The sequence below is a fragment of the Tetrahymena thermophila genome (assembly GCF_000189635.1).
Source record: "Tetrahymena thermophila SB210 genomic scaffold scf_8254393, whole genome shotgun sequence".
Classification (NCBI taxonomy): domain Eukaryota; phylum Ciliophora; class Oligohymenophorea; order Hymenostomatida; family Tetrahymenidae; genus Tetrahymena; species Tetrahymena thermophila.
The window spans coordinates 1-15,880 of NW_002476176.1; the positions used below are offsets into that span (position 1 = coordinate 1).

Below are 15,880 nucleotides of genomic sequence, written 5' to 3' on the forward strand. Positions count from 1 at the left end.
GGCATATAAAAGTTTGGCATTTATATAATTTAATAAGATTTAATATTTCACTAAAAGTTTCAAATTAATTGATCATTTTTGGAGAAATCAGAGAGTTTGCTTATGAGGATTTGATTTATTTAAGTAAATTTAATTTTTTCATTTTTTATAAATAATTTATTTACTTACAAAAATATGAATGATATTTAATAATATAAAATCAATAATAAAATCTATCTATCTATTTATATTTTAGGTTAAAAACACTTTTTCAAAATATTATATAATAAAATATATAATACTATTCAAACATTTTATATTTATTCATCCTTTTTTCACCAATTGTTTATCATTAGAAATCAAAGACAACTAATCTTTTTGATTTAAGACATTTGCTTTTTACCTTGAGTTCTTATGATTCATTCATTGAGCTAAACATTTTATAATAAATTTGTGTAAATTTTAAAATAAATATCAAAATAGAATAAACTTTTAAATTAAAAATTATTCTTTAAATTAATAAATAAAATAATTTTAGTGGAATAAAAAAGATAAAAAAATAAAATAAATAAAGCTATCAAATAAATTCAAAAAGCCTTTTTGTTTTATATTCATTTTTATAGTTTAAAATATCACAATCCAAAACAAATAAACTGTTTTTACCCAAGGTAAAGTGTCAAATTTGAGAGATTAATGCAATTTGCTAAAGCAGAACCTAAGCCTGATGCACCTTCATCACCAATTTAATTAGACCTTTTTTAAATAGTGAAGAAAAAATATATCATTAAATAGTTAATTTGAAGGAAAAAATGAAGAAAAAATATGAAATAATAAGAAATAAATAATAAAAGCAAAAGTTTAAAATAAAATGATGAGCTAAATTAACAAAGTAAGAACAAAAAAAATGCAAGCACAATAAAAACAAAAAGAAAAAAGAGCTTTATTATTTTTAATTAGTTTTTATAATTAAAAATATCACTATCCAAAACAAATAAACTGTTTTTACTCAAGGTCAAGTGTCAAATTTGAGAGATTAATGCAATTTGCTAAAGCACAACCTAAGCCTGATGCACCTTCATCACCAATTTAATTAGACCTTTTTTAAATAGTGAAGAAAAAATATTTCATTAAATAATTAATTTGAAGGAAAAAATGAAGAAAAAATATGAAATAATAAGAAATAAATAATAAAAGCAAAAGTTGAAAATAAAATGATGAGCTAAATTAACAAAGAAAGAACAAAAAAAAGCAAGCACAATTAAAAGAAAAAGAAAAAAGAGCTTTATTGTTTTTAATTAGTTTTTATAATTAAAAATATCACTATCCAAAACAAATAAACTGTTTTTACTAAAGGTCAAGGTTCAAATTTGAGAGATTAATGCAATTTGCTAAAGAGGAACCTAAGCCTGATGCACCTTCATCACCAATTTATTCTGAGTAAGTCAAAAAATAAAAATATAAACACATTTAATATATAACTATTATAAAACTAATTGTTTAAGATGTATTCTGAGTGCATATTTATGTGCGAGTATTCTATTCTATTCTATCACCAATTTAATTAGACCTTTTTTAAATAGTAAGAAAAAATATGAAATGATAAGAAATAAATAATAAAAGCAAAAGTTGAAAATAAAATGATGAGCTAAATTAACAAAGAAAGAACAAAAAAAAGCAAGCACAATAAAAACAAAAAGAAAAAAGAGCTTTATTGTTTTTAATAAGTTTTTATAATTAAAAATATCACAATCCAAAACAAATAAACTGTTTTTACTAAAGGTCAAGTGTCAAATTTTAGAGATTAATGCAATTTGCTAAAGCAGAACCTAAGCCTGATGCACCTTCGTCACCAATTTAATTATACCTTTTTTAAATAGTGAAGAAAAAATATTTCATTAAATAGTTAATTTGAAGGAAAAAATGAAGAAAAAATATGAAATAATTAGAAATAATTAATAAAATCAAAAGTTGAAAATAAAATGATGAGCTAAATTAACAAAGTAAGAACAAAAAAAAGCAAGCACAATAAAAACAAAAAGAAAAAAGAGCTTTATTGTTTTTAATTAGCTTTTATAATTTAAATATCATAATCCAAAACAAATAAACTGTTTTTACCTAAGCTCAAGTGTCAAATTTGAGAGATTAATGCAATTTGCTAAAGAGGAACCTAAGCCTGATGCACCAATTGCACCAATTTAAAAAAAACTTTCCAAAAAACGAGCTAAACGATATAAACGAGTTAAACGCAATAAACGAGCTAAAGCATACCACTGATATGCTGTATATTATTTAAAAATTGGTGAATTTAAAATAATTCGATAATAGCTACATAATTAAATAAATAAATATATAAACATTATAAAAATTAATTTTAAGTTGTATTCTGAGTGCATTTATATGTGCGAGTATTTCTATTCTATTCTATCACCAATATAATTATACCTTTTTTAAATAGTGAAGAAAAAATATATCATTAAATAATAAATTAGAAGGAAAAAATGAAGAAAAAATATGAAATAATAAGAAATAAATAATAAAAGCAAAAGTTGAAAATAAAATGATGAGCTAAATTAACAAAGAAAGAACAAAAAAAAGCAAGCACAATAAAAAGAAAAAGAAAAAAGAGCTTTATTGTTTTTAATTAGTTTTTATAATTAAAAATATCACAATCCAAAAGAAATAAACTGTTTTTACCCAAGGTAAAGTGTCAAATTTGAGAGATTAATGCAATTTACTAAAGCAGAACCTAAGCCTGATACACCTTCATCATCAATTGAATTAAGCCTTTTTTAAATAGTGAAGAAAAAATATATCATTAAATAATAAATTAGAAGGAAAAAATGAAGAAAAAATATGAAATAATAAGAAATAAATAATAAAAGCAAAAGTTGAAAATAAAATGATGAGCTAAATTAACAAAGAAAGAACAAAAAAAAGCAAGCACAATAAAAAGAAAAAGAAAAAAGAGCTTTATAATTAAAAATAAAAATTAGCTTTATTTATAATTTTATTAAAATATAAATTAAATAGGTATTTCACTCTAGTTAATTAGGAGGAAAAAATGAAGAAAAGGTATGAAATAATAAGATTAATTAAAAATTAATAAAATTAACAAAGAATGAAAAAATAAGAAATCATAAAAAAAAGTAAAAGGAAAACAAATCAAATAAATTAAAAGAATTTTAATGTTTTAAATTAACTTTTATATTTAAAAATATTACAATGTAAAACAAATAAATAGCTTTTATTAAGTGTAAGTTTTAATAGCAAAAAATGAAGAAAATATATCAAATAATAAAAAAAAAAAAAAAAAAATTAAGTTAAGTTAAGTTAAAATAAAAAATTTTAGTTTTAATAAAAATCAATAACAATGATGATAATTTCTATAATAATAAAAGTAATTTTTTTAATTAAATATACCTCAAATTAATATGGAGAACCTAATGAGATAAAAGTGAAGAGCTTTTAAACTTTTTTTATTAATTTATATAAATTTAAAGGATATTAATTAAAAAATTAATAATTACTTCTTCTAATTCTTCGTAATATTTAATCTATTATATCATTTATTTTTTTTTTCAAAAATATTGAATAGCAATTTATGAAATTTTATTAATTAATAATAAATGGTTAAAAAGAACAAATAAATATAATAATTAATTATCAAATATTAATTTATATATTTGGTTTTATGAAGAGATATCACAGAAAATTAATTTAACATTCACTATTTAAAATTAATATTTGTATTTAAAACATATACTTAAAAATATATATAGTAGGAATTAGAGATGACCAGTTATTTATTTAGTCATATTTGAAAAAAATCTAGTAGTTAATGTTCTAAAATATTATAAAAATAATGTTTATAAGTAGATTTTTCTGTTTTAGCTCTGTAATTTTAGGAATATTTGTAATATCTCTAATTATAGCAAGATGCCATACAAAAATTTCATGGTTTGCCTGACTTATTATGAAATATATTTTTTATTTATTGCTAATCCAGGTATTAAAATATGATGAACTGAATTGCATTATATTTTAATACCTGGATTATGCTTAATTTAAAATAAAAAAAATAAATAAAAGTATTTATGAAAAAGTATGTAAATGCAAGATTCAATAAAATTCATAAATTGTATTTAATATATAAATATATAGTATAAAAAGCGTTCAAATACAATATTCAATATTTTTTCCAATTTTTGGTGGTTTTCATTTAGGCATCTTAATTTTGTTTAAAATTAAACGAATATTATTTTACTTCACATTATTTAAATTGTTTATTTATTATTTAAGAATTAAAATCCTTTTTTCAATTAAGATATAATATTTTCTTAAGCAAACCAAATTTTAAAACTTATTCTCTAAAAATTATTAAAAAGCATAATTTTAAAAATAAGATTAAAAAGCTAAATTTATAATCTTGCTATCTAAAAAAAACTGTTTTATAAATTATTTAAATTATTGTAGCAATCTTGTCTACAGTTTATTTAATGTTAAAGAGAAAAAATCACTAATTAAAAATGATAATTTATATGATAAAAACATTAATTAATTTTTATTAGTTGAGTGTTTTATTATATTTGAAATATAATCATTAAATATCTTTAAAATAAAAATATAAAAAATATTTGATTTATTTCTTTGTTTATTGATTAGTTTATTAAATATTTAATCATTAATGTCTTTAAAAAAAATTATATTAGATTAAAATTGATTTAATTTTAGTAATAAATATTGCACAAATATTTGTTTAAAATATTACTATCTATATTTTTTATGGATTCTGGTAAATGATATTGATTTTCTATTAAATTGTGATTGAACTATTTTTCAAAATTTAGTTTAAAAAAATAAAATCCTTGATTTCTAGCTTGACTGGATAAATTATCTTTAAATAGATAGCTTTATATTTTTCAGAGTTTGTTAAAAACAAAAAATAAATAAACAAAAAATTAAATTAAATTAATAAATATACTTAAATAGTTTTTGTAAATAAATAAATTGTAGTAGGTTTAAAATGAAGAATATAGATGATTACTTATAAACTTTGAAGGAAGGTAAATGTCTTCCTGAAAGAGATTTAAGATTAATTTGTGAAAAAGCCAAAGAGATTCTTATTGAAGAGTCAAACGTTTAACCAGTTAGATCTCCTGTGATTATTTGTGGTGATATCCATGGATAATTTTATGATTTATTAGAATTATTTAGAGTTGGAGATGAAATTCCTAATTCTAATTACATATTCATTGGCGATTTTGTGGATAGAGGTTATAATTCTGTAGAAACTCTTGAATACTTGATATGTTTAAAAATTAAATATCCTTAGCATATTACATTATTAAGAGGCAATCACGAGTCAAGATAAATTACACAAGTAATATATATGAATATATTCTATAAATGCGGATATTATATATAAATATATATTAATATTGAGCGAGAGTATATTTAATTAACATTTAAATTCAAATATTAAAAAGGTTTATGGTTTCCATGATGAAGTAGTAAGAAAATATGGTAATTCTAACCCATGGAAGTACTGCACAGATGTCTTCGACTATCTTCCATTAGGTGCAATTGTAGATGGTAAAGTATTATGCATACATGGCGGTCTCTCTCCAGAAATTAAGACTATTGATTAAATTAGAATAATTGAAAGAAAGGTAGAAATTCCTCATGATGGACCTTTTTGTGATTTAATGTGGAGTGACCCTGAAGATATTTCGAATTGGGCTATTAATTCAAGAGGTGCTGGCTGGTTATTTGGAGCTTAAGTTACAAAGGAGTTTAATCACCTAAATGGCCTGTAATTAATAGCTCGTGCTCACTAGCTTGTAGAGCAAGGCTATTAATATTGGTTCCCTGTAATACATATTACTTTTTTTCTATGTCATAAAGCAATAAAGTAAATTAAAATGAAATTTGTATTAAAAAATAGGATAAAAACCTTGTCACAGTTTGGAGTGCTCCAAACTACTGCTACAGATGTGGTAACATAGCTGCTATTTTAAAATTAGATGAAAATTTAGAATAAAAATTCGAAACATTTAATGCTGTCACAGATGCTTCAAAATAAATAAACCCAAAATCTCTTCTTCCATACTTCTTATGATTTATATAAATAAATATGTATTTTTTAATTAATAAAAATAATCATAATATCAATTAATTATCACTCACTATTCAAATTAATTATTAACAAGTAACATAAAATTTGAAATTATTTTTTTATTTAATATTTATTATCTATTTATTTAATTTTTAAAAATTATTAAAATTTATATAATTTTTGCTAGTTATATCTATAACAATATCATGATTTTATTAGTTAAGATATCGTTTATGTTAAAACATTAGTTAAGAAAATTATTTAAAATGGATTAATCAAAATATATTTTTTCATTGAAAACTATCTTTTTATTTTAAAACTAAGATACTTTAAATAGCATAATGAAATAATTTTGTTTCAAAATTTATTTTAGTTATGTTTTTACTGAAACTTAGAGAAGGGAGGCAGTACTAGTTATTGTGTAAGCAAATTTAAAAAAATATTTTCATAAAATGCTTTATTAAAAAGCTTTTATTCTCTAATTTAATCTTAAGTCTTTACTTTTAAGTTAAATTGCTGATAAATATTGTTAAAAAATAGAAAATATATTTTAATGATAACAAATATAAAAGCAAAATTTTAAATATTTTAGATACAAATAAATATAGGCTTTTCAAGATTTAAATTAAGGTTTTTATTTAAACTGATTTTACAAACAAGATACAAAAAAGTGAAAATTATGATGTAATTTTGAAATTATTGTTTACATAAATTTGCTTTTTATGTTAAAAAATAATGACTTTTATCAATTTATAGCAAACAAATTCATTTTTTACCGCTCTCCTAATTTTAAGAACTTTTGCTTTGCTTTTATCTTTTTCAAAAATATATTTATTAATATGTGTAAAATAATGAAATTATTGAATATACTTAAATATTATGCTTGCAAAGTTAGTCTTATTAATATTTTTAAGAACATCAGGAAGTATCTATCCACGAGCTTTTTCATACTCATCCACACCTTAAGCATAAAGCTCTTAGTCGCTGTCTTCATCTTTAAAACCAAATGTCTTTTTAACTTCTTTTTATTGTTAGGCTTTCTTCTACTTAATTTCATCATAAACTGCTTTTTAAGCCATTTCAAACATATCATCTTCTAGATCATGAGCCAAGATATATTATTACTACATTTATTGTTAATTAATATTTACTTATATAATTCAATTTATATTTGTAATTTTTTTTTGTGAAAGCAAAATCATTTATTTTTTATTAAGAAAAATTTTTTATTTTGTTTATTTTAAATTAAAATTAATAGGAATTTTTAAAAGAAATCTTCTAAACAATAAAAATATTTAGACAAGATTTTTATAATTTATTTTAAGAAGACAATTCTTAAGTAAATCAAAATTATTTATTTCTTTGAACATTTTTTTAAAGTTAAACTCATAAAATTTACTTATTTCAATTGTTTTTTTTTGTTGAAAATTAAAAGTAAATTATTTTCCTGCAAAAAAATGAATATCTTTTTTATTGTTTGTGTGTATTTAAATAAGATTTACTTATTTTCTGATTTATTGGTCTTTAAGCCTTTATTCATCTTTCATTATTGAGTTATATTCTTCAAGGTACTTTTCTTTTATACTTTTTTACTTTTCATTTCTTCTTCTTAGCTCAATTGGAGGAATAGCAGGTTCTATAATTTTGACTTTATTCATTTCTTCCTGCTTTTTCTTATATTCTTCTTGAGATATTTATCTAGGTTTTGGTGGAACGTGCTTTATTTCTCTTACTCCTTCATATTTGCTTTCTTTGTAAACTATTTCTCCTTGTAAAAGATGCTGGGAAGGTTTGCTAGATTTCTTTTCAAAATTATTTATCCTAGCCTTTTCTTCTTTTATACTTAAGGGTATGTTTTGTTTCTGAACATTTATTTCACTTTTTAGTTGAGGTTTCACTTGGTTTACATGATGATAAATAGGTTTTTCATTTTTTTTATATATTTGATTTTAAATTTCTCTTTCAAATTTCTTGAAATCTCCACCTGTTAACTTTTATTCTTTTTTTTGTTAAGAAAATATAAATTCTTTTGGCAAATCTTTCATTTCTGCTGTTGTAAATATTTTTTCAACAAAATCATCAGGAAGTTCTTGAGTATTTGTCTAACCTGTAACATTACCTATTTGACTTATCTCACTTTAATGAGGCTAAGGAAGATTAGATTTAATCTTTATATTCTTTAAACTCATGCTTCCCACAAGTTGGTTAACTTTTTACTCTTTCTCTCTATTTTCCTCTTATATTTTTTCATATTAGCTTTAATCTATTTCTTTCTCCTCCTCTAATTCATCATACTCATTTATTTTTTAACGTTCCTTTGATTTAGAATCATTTTTATGATACTGCTCTTAGATTTCTTATTCTTTAATTTGCTCAGCCTTTTGTTATTTTTCCTTTTTCTATTATATAGACTGCTAGGACAGTGTTTATTAAGGTTTCTAGCCAGATTGTTTTTCATTTTACTTTTTATTTTTTGATGCTGTATTTTATATGCTTTAATGAGACTTGTTTTATGTATTCTGTTTTTGCTTTAATTCAACAGATTTCTATGAATAAATTTACCTGTTTTCTTTATCAGAAACAGATTTGTTTACTCTTTTCTTTTGAACATCTTATCTACTCTAGTTAGGAGAATCTTCATATCCTGAAAATTCAAAATTCATCTCTGAAAGTGTATTAAACTCTCTCTTTTTTGCTTTTTCTAATTATTTCTTAGCCTTTTACTGAATTTCTTTGAGCATCTTTTTTATCTTCTTTTTATTATTTTCTTTTTCCTTCTTTTCTTTCTAAATTTAAGACAAGGCTCGATTACCTCGTTCTTCAATAACTTTTTCTTTTTCTAAATTAGACAAATCTCTCTTGTTCTTAGTAGAATACTTCTATTTTCTCTCTTGCAAAATTTGTTGTTATTTTTCAATCTCCTTTTATTTTTTCTATTAGAATAGCTCATCAAATTCATCTTCATTTTTTTTCTTCTTAGCAGATTCTTTGGGTACAACACTGTTCCAAAGCTTTTCTTGCTTTTTTTTATCTTTTTCTAAAAACAACTTCTTAGAGCTTAAAGATCTTTTCATGGTCTCCTTTTTAAGGAGCTACTTTCTTTTTTTAATTTTTTCTCTAACTTTATCAATAAACTCTCTAAAATACTCATCTAAATTTTAATCTTTCTTCACTCTAGCCTTATCTTTAGAAGTAAATTTTGTCATATCTGGATTAAATTTCCTTTAATCTAAACCCCACTAGTATTCGTGTAATTTTTTTTATTCTTCATCTTCATAATTCTGCATTTCCTTTTCCTATTACTTTTTTAAAAATTATTCTCTGTGTTTCCTCTAAATAAATTTGATTCTCTCCTTTAAATTTTCCCTTCTTTAAATCTCAGCTTACTTCTACTCAAGTTTATCTTGAAAAGATTTTTACATTTCAGCTATTTAAATACAAAAAAATATTTCTTCAATACAAACAAATTACTTTTGCTATATTAATCAATAAAGGCAAAATAAAAAAATTAGATTTAATTCAAATCTTCAAAGCAAATTAAAATATTTAAAAACCTAAATATTTTCCATAAAACCTTAATTTGAATTTGAAAATATTCGTTAAAAATAATATTTCATTTTTGTATAAAAAATATTTTTTTGGTTACCTTTATAAATTCTGTTATTTTATTTAATCATTTCCTCAATAAGTTCTTATATTTTATATTTGTCTTTAGGAGCAGGTTCCATTTAAGGTACTGGTCTAGATTAAAGAATCTCTGGAAGATGCTGCTACATATAGTTTTCTTAAATCTTTAATGAATGCACACTCTTACTTTTTTGATGCTTTTCAATATTTTAATTGAACGTTTTTGATTAAATATTTTATTATTTGCTTTTTATTTATGAATTTTATTATTAAGATTTTTATTAACTATCTTTAAGATTATCCATTTATTAATTTGAGGACATTCCATGCTAACTTTGTTTTTGAGCTGATGAAGGTTGTGTTTAAGACTGGTAACCATGATACTGTTAAAATTTAGCTGAATCTTATTGCTGATTAGTTTATTGTGCCATTTGAGATTATCTCTATCTGGCATTAATTGAAGAATTTCTCTATTTAGATTGCATTTATTGCTATTACATATACTGATATTCTTATTACTATCTTAGAAATTCATTTTATTAATTGATAAGCTCTTACTTTTAGTAATACTGATCCTCTTTAAATTGCTTAGTATTTAATATCATATGAATTTTAGAGGGATCATAGACTTCTTTTGCAGCAACTTCAGCAAGCACTTTTGCACAATATGAGTCACAGGAAGAATCTGATTCAACAGAATCACTATAAACATCATCAGCTCCGTGGTGTTTATTCTTTAAAATTCTGTTAGGATCAAACTAATCAATAACACAGCACTCACAAAGATGTCCATCTGTATCACTTGACTAATCAACAACCTCAATTTTAGCAGGTTTAATTGATTTTTTTCTTTGAGGAAGAGAGATACTTCTTCCTCTTTTTTATGGCTTTTAATCTTATTCCTCATCTTTTTAAGATCTGCTTCTAAGTCTTTGATTAGGAGGAGAAATTTATTACTTTTAACTAATTTATCTCTTTTTAACATTCAAATCATCTGATTAATCTAACTCTACTTCTTTCCTTGTTCTCCTTTCACTTTGTTTTATTTATTTACTTTTTTTAATACTATCTTCATTTTATTTTTCCTTATGACTCTCTTTAGTCGTATTTGATTTCGTTGAATTATTTAATTCATCATCACTTAATTTTAAATTACCTTTTAATAATATTTTAGGATGTTTAAAATTAAATTAAAAGAGCATACTTCTTGATCTCAATCTATCCACTGAGGCAGATCTGTTGTAAAATCCTTTAGATTTGAGTGTAGAAAATTTCAATTATCTAGGATATTCTGAAAAAATAAAATTATGTTTAGATTGAAATAGCAGCTATTAAAATAAATTACAGATATCTTTTTTTTCCTTTTAATCAATAACTTCACCATCTATTTTAAAGATGATCTCCTAATTAACTAATTAAGACTATAAATTCTTTCTACTTCCAGGTACTGCTTGACTATTATAACAATAATTTAAATAATTTAACACAATCAAGAATAAATTTATGGTTATTTATACGCCATTAAATTGAAATCTTTGTTTGAATCTTAAAGTTTACTATATATATATATATAATTAATTAACTAACTACTTTAGACTACTTTATCAAATTTGTTTGATTTTTAAAATAATCTTAGATATTTATTAATTTATTAATAGTTAATCTTTTTCAAATTCTAAAAAAAAATCACACACAAGTATTTCTAAATCTAAATAATTTTTATTACCAGCTCAATTATAATGCAATAACAATAATATCAAAGTTTGAAAATCAAAGATTGATTTTAACCAAAATTAAATTATGTATGTATGTGTGCATGTAGTCGTTTTAATTTATAATAAGAAATGAATATCTTTTTTTCTTTAAAAAAATGCACTGAAAAAATAAATTATTCAGTAATTAATTTTTAGACAACATAAAAATAATTCATTCTAACAATAAACAAAATCTATTACATATTTTTTTTACATCTTATCATGACATAAAAAAATAATTTTTTCAAATATTTCTTCACCAATAAATAATTTGAAGATTTTATTTTTTTCTTAATTAAATTTTTATTTTTTTATTATGAATTTATTTGTTATGCTTTTTAATCCAAATAATTTATATGCAAAAATAAATGTATTTCTTCATACTTTCATAAATTTTAAATCCAACTCAAACTGAATTTAGATAAATTAAAAAAGTATCACACATTTTAATAATAATATAAAATAATTTTTTATATACGAAGATGGAAAAAATATAAGAAAAAAACAAATCAGTAAGCAGTATTAACATATAATATATGTTCTGCTCAACTTGTTCTATTATCTCTTAAATTAAATAATCTAGATTAACAAATGACTTGATTGAGATATTAACAAATTTTCTAAAACATAATTTAAAAAAATACTTAATATAAAACATAAACAAAAATATCTTCTTTTCAAAATAAGTTAAAAATTAATTATGAAACTTATAATATTTATTTTTTGTATTTTAATAAATAGTTTTGAATTTAGTTAAAATATTTATTAAATTAAAGCTTTCTTATTTTAAATTTAAGTATTTTTCAAAGATTTATTTTGTAATCATTTTGTTTAAAAAATTTAAAGTATTATTTTATCTTTCAAATGATTAAAAAAAAATTAAATCTATCAAAAATATTTTCTTTCAAAATAAGTTAAAAATTATAAAACTTATCATATTTATTTTTTTGTACTTTAATAAATAGTTTTGAATTTAATTAAAATATTTATTAAATTAAAGCTTTCTTATTTTAAATTTAAGTATTTTTCAAAAACATATTTTGTAATTATTTTTTTTTAAAAATTTAAAGTATTATTTTATCGTTTAAATGATTAAAAAAAAAATTAAATCTATTATTTTTATTTAAAATTAATTTATTAAATGTTTTAAAAAATCTCCAAAGTTTTTAATTAATTATTCTTCTTTTATATTAAAATATTGTTTAATTATATATTAATTTTATTAGAATTTTATAATTTTATTTAATTTTTATAAATTATGCTTTTTTTGGAATTATAATTTATGTAATTAAATTATATTACAATTAATCCTTTTTGTGAATATTTATTTACTTATTACTTAATATCTTTTTATTTAAAAAAATTTATTTTTATAAAATAAATAAAAAAACAATGCTGTACATGTAATAAAAACAACATATTTTTTTAAATTTTGTAATTTACTTATGATGATAATTAAATCTAACTAATTTACAAACCATAGAACTTTAATAGAATTCTAAAGAATAAAGAATTTTTAATTAGAAAATTTTAATTGTAATTTAAGCAATTAAAGTGTAATTTAGATAAAACTCTTACACAAAATTATAAAATAGATAAATACAAAGTGCATATTTAAAGCACTCAACTAAATTAATAAATATCATTTTTTATTATTGAATTAAAAAAATATCAAAAATTATTAAAAAACTCAAATGTCTAAAATTATTATTGGTTAGTGGGCTTCAGCTGGAAAGCTTGTACCAATTAAATTGTTACTAGAATTAGCAGGTGCTTAATATGAAGTAGTAAATTACTCAAAACCTGATGAGTGGTATGCAAAAGACAAGTTAATTCTTGGTTTACCATTCCCTAATTTACCTTATCTGATTGAAGGAGACATTAAATTGACAGAGACTGAGACTATTTTTGACTATTTGGTATATAAACTCAAAAAAAATGATCTTTTAGGTTAAGAAAAAGATAAATTCATTGTTGGAAATATTAGAAATTTATTTTCTGATTTATACGCAAAATTCAGCTAGTTTATTCAAAAACAAGGAGATGAAAAGCAGCAAATACTAAATGAGCAAATCATTCCCAAAATCAAAGACATCCATAAATATTTGAACAAAAAAGATTATTTGCTAGGTTACTTTACTGTTGCTGATTTATATTTGTTTCCTGCAGCTCTACTTTTGAAACAAAACCTTCCTCAAGTATACTCTGAGTTTGCAAGTTCATTTGACCCATTTTTAATAAGAATATAACAAATTCCTTAAATAGCAGCCTATCTTTCTGATAATAGTAAAGTTTGATTTTATATTTAATAGAATAAAGTCTATTATTATTATTATACATAAAAGATTCTAATTAAAAAAGACAATTAATATAATTTTATTTTGCTTTTAAAATGGAAAAGTATTTTATATTTTATTTTTTGGTTCTTATTCATATTTTTTTATGAATTTAAATGCAATTAAAAATTATCTAATTGATTGAGTTTGTTTTTTCTTTTAAAGTAAATATTTTTAAATTTTTATTTACTTCAAAACATAAACATTAAGGTAAAAATATTTTGATAAAATCAAAGTTTTAATTTTATCAAATTGAGTTTTTAAGGGTAGCCAGGGAGAGGAAGCGAGGAGGATACTTGGGATTTTCCAGTATATAATAAAGAGTTTATTTAATTATAGCAAAAAATAAAACTATTTTCTTTTGTATATCCCAAAAATATATATGAAATTTAATTAATTAAAAAATGATTGGTAAATAAAAAAAGAGATGAAAACTATACAATACTTTTATCTCAATAGTTTTTCTATTACTTGTCTTAATTCTAAATATTCTAATTGAGTAAATCTAAAAAATTTGATTTAAATCATCAGCAAAACATTTATTTCGAAACATAATTAAATTATACAAAACTCTATAATAAAATCAAAAAAATAAAAAAGAAATGGAATCTTTAACATCTGTACATGAAGTAAGATAAGGAGACACTTTATGGAAAATTGGAAAAGATTGTGGACTTAATTGGAGATTTTTAGAAGTAATGAACAAAGAGACAATAAAAAATCCAAAACTTATCAAAGTTGGCTAGAAAATTATAGTTCCTAATAAGCTGTTTGTTAGAGTAATTGTTGAAATATACGACCTGATATCTTGCTTTTGTATCACTAAATTTTATTATGGCCTTATATTAGATGTTCTTCTTTTTTTCGTTAATGGCGGATCCATTACCAAGAATGAAATTGGAGTTTTCTGTGCCAGGAAATGTCTTGATGCAAATTTTAGTATAAATATTTGGGGAGTCTACTAGGTTTTAGGAAAAAGCCATTTATGGGCAATAGTTTATGATTATATCTCATCATTTATTAATTATGGTTTTAACAAATTAATCGATTGTTTTCAAAAATGAAATATTTATGAGTGTATGTATGTATATTTTCATACAATTTGCATAAAACAAATTTTTTTTTTTGTTAAAAGTACAATTAAATTCAAACTATATAAAAAAGAATAATTAAATTTCATCTTGCTTAATTATAAATATTCTCAAAAATGAAAAATATTTGAAAACTTAAACTTCATATTGCTTACATAAAATTGTTTTTGTGTTAAAAGTATGATGGATGGAATTCAAATTATGTAAAAAATAAGCTTTATTTTAATCTTATTGAATTATATATATATAGACAAAAAATTAAATTTTTTATTATTATTGTATTCATTTAATTTTAAATTAATAAAATAATATTTTATTAATTAGGATTAATTATATATCAAAGCAAATATTCCATCTATTTACTCAATACCCATTAAATAATTTGATGAAATTCAATAATTTAAATAATTTTTTCAATTTAAAGTTTTAATTGAGGTGCTTAAACAAACTATTTTTGAAAAATTTATGCTTTCTATTTAGAAAAGATATAAATTATGACAATTTGAAACATAAATTTTTTTAAATTAAGACCTTATCAGAAAAAATAATCTATAAATTATTTATTTGTGAGATAAAAATATATTAACCATCAAAAAAGAATTCTAATTGAATAGAAAGAAATTAATCAATAAAATAGTTTCCATCTCAAAATTTTATCTCTTCATATTTTTAAAATAGCTAATTGCTATATAATTAATAGGAATAAGCCTTAATATTCAAAATAGAAGTAAGGAAATATTATTTTTATTATATTTAACTTAATCATTTTTTTATTTTAGATTTCATCTATCATGATCATTTAATTAGAAAGTAGAGATATATTGTCTTGCTCAAAAAGTTTGGAATAGTTGTTTTTTTAAAAAAAATAATAATTAATTCTATCATATTTTATAAACGTTTAGAGAGAGAGAGAAGGTGCCTCCGATTTTTAAATATATAATAAATCATTTTTTTAGCTCTGTTTAATTATATGATAGA

The 15,880-nt window shown here is 20.8% G+C and overlaps 5 protein-coding genes across 5 annotated transcripts; 3 read left to right on the forward strand and 2 right to left on the reverse strand. All coding sequences in view use genetic code 6, as the record gives it.

The window, feature by feature from the left end:
- Positions 1–328: 328 nt before the first annotated feature.
- TTHERM_01288990 (cyclic nucleotide-binding domain protein, putative) lies at positions 329–3,545 on the reverse strand (the record flags this gene model as incomplete). The annotated part of the gene is made up of 10 exons (XM_001029801.3): positions 329–410; positions 643–732; positions 986–1,075; positions 1,328–1,546; positions 1,754–1,843; positions 2,095–2,257; positions 2,309–2,421; positions 2,674–2,763; positions 3,400–3,449; positions 3,507–3,545. 10 exons carry the CDS (start codon positions 3,543–3,545, stop codon positions 329–331), a joined length of 1,026 nt encoding a protein of 341 aa, XP_001029801.3.
- Positions 3,546–5,002: 1,457 nt separating this feature from the next.
- Positions 5,003–6,097, forward strand: TTHERM_01289010 (serine/threonine protein phosphatase 2A; the record flags this gene model as incomplete). The annotated part of the gene is made up of 3 exons (XM_001029803.3): positions 5,003–5,359; positions 5,466–5,849; positions 5,924–6,097. The coding sequence occupies 3 exons, from the start codon at positions 5,003–5,005 to the stop codon at positions 6,095–6,097; spliced, it is 915 nt and encodes a 304-aa protein (XP_001029803.1).
- A 762-nt stretch (positions 6,098–6,859) lies between these two features.
- On the reverse strand, positions 6,860–11,336 carry TTHERM_01289020 (hypothetical protein; the record flags this gene model as incomplete). The annotated part of the gene is made up of 7 exons (XM_001029804.2): positions 11,239–11,336; positions 11,067–11,176; positions 10,926–11,012; positions 9,741–10,877; positions 7,597–9,521; positions 6,965–7,218; positions 6,860–6,908 (listed from the first exon to the last, which is right to left on the reverse strand). Exons 1-7 carry the CDS (start codon positions 11,241–11,243, stop codon positions 6,860–6,862), a joined length of 3,567 nt encoding a protein of 1,188 aa, XP_001029804.2. The 5' UTR covers positions 11,244–11,336.
- A 1,833-nt stretch (positions 11,337–13,169) lies between these two features.
- Positions 13,170–13,772, forward strand: TTHERM_01289030 (glutathione S-transferase, amine-terminal domain protein; the record flags this gene model as incomplete). Its single annotated transcript, XM_001029805.1, has 1 exon — positions 13,170–13,772. One exon carries the CDS (start codon positions 13,170–13,172, stop codon positions 13,770–13,772), a length of 603 nt encoding a protein of 200 aa, XP_001029805.1.
- Positions 13,773–14,413: 641 nt separating this feature from the next.
- On the forward strand, positions 14,414–14,875 carry TTHERM_01289040 (LysM domain protein; the record flags this gene model as incomplete). Its single annotated transcript, XM_001029806.1, has 1 exon — positions 14,414–14,875. The coding sequence occupies one exon, from the start codon at positions 14,414–14,416 to the stop codon at positions 14,873–14,875; it is 462 nt and encodes a 153-aa protein (XP_001029806.1).
- Between the last annotated feature and the right edge of the window lie 1,005 nt (positions 14,876–15,880).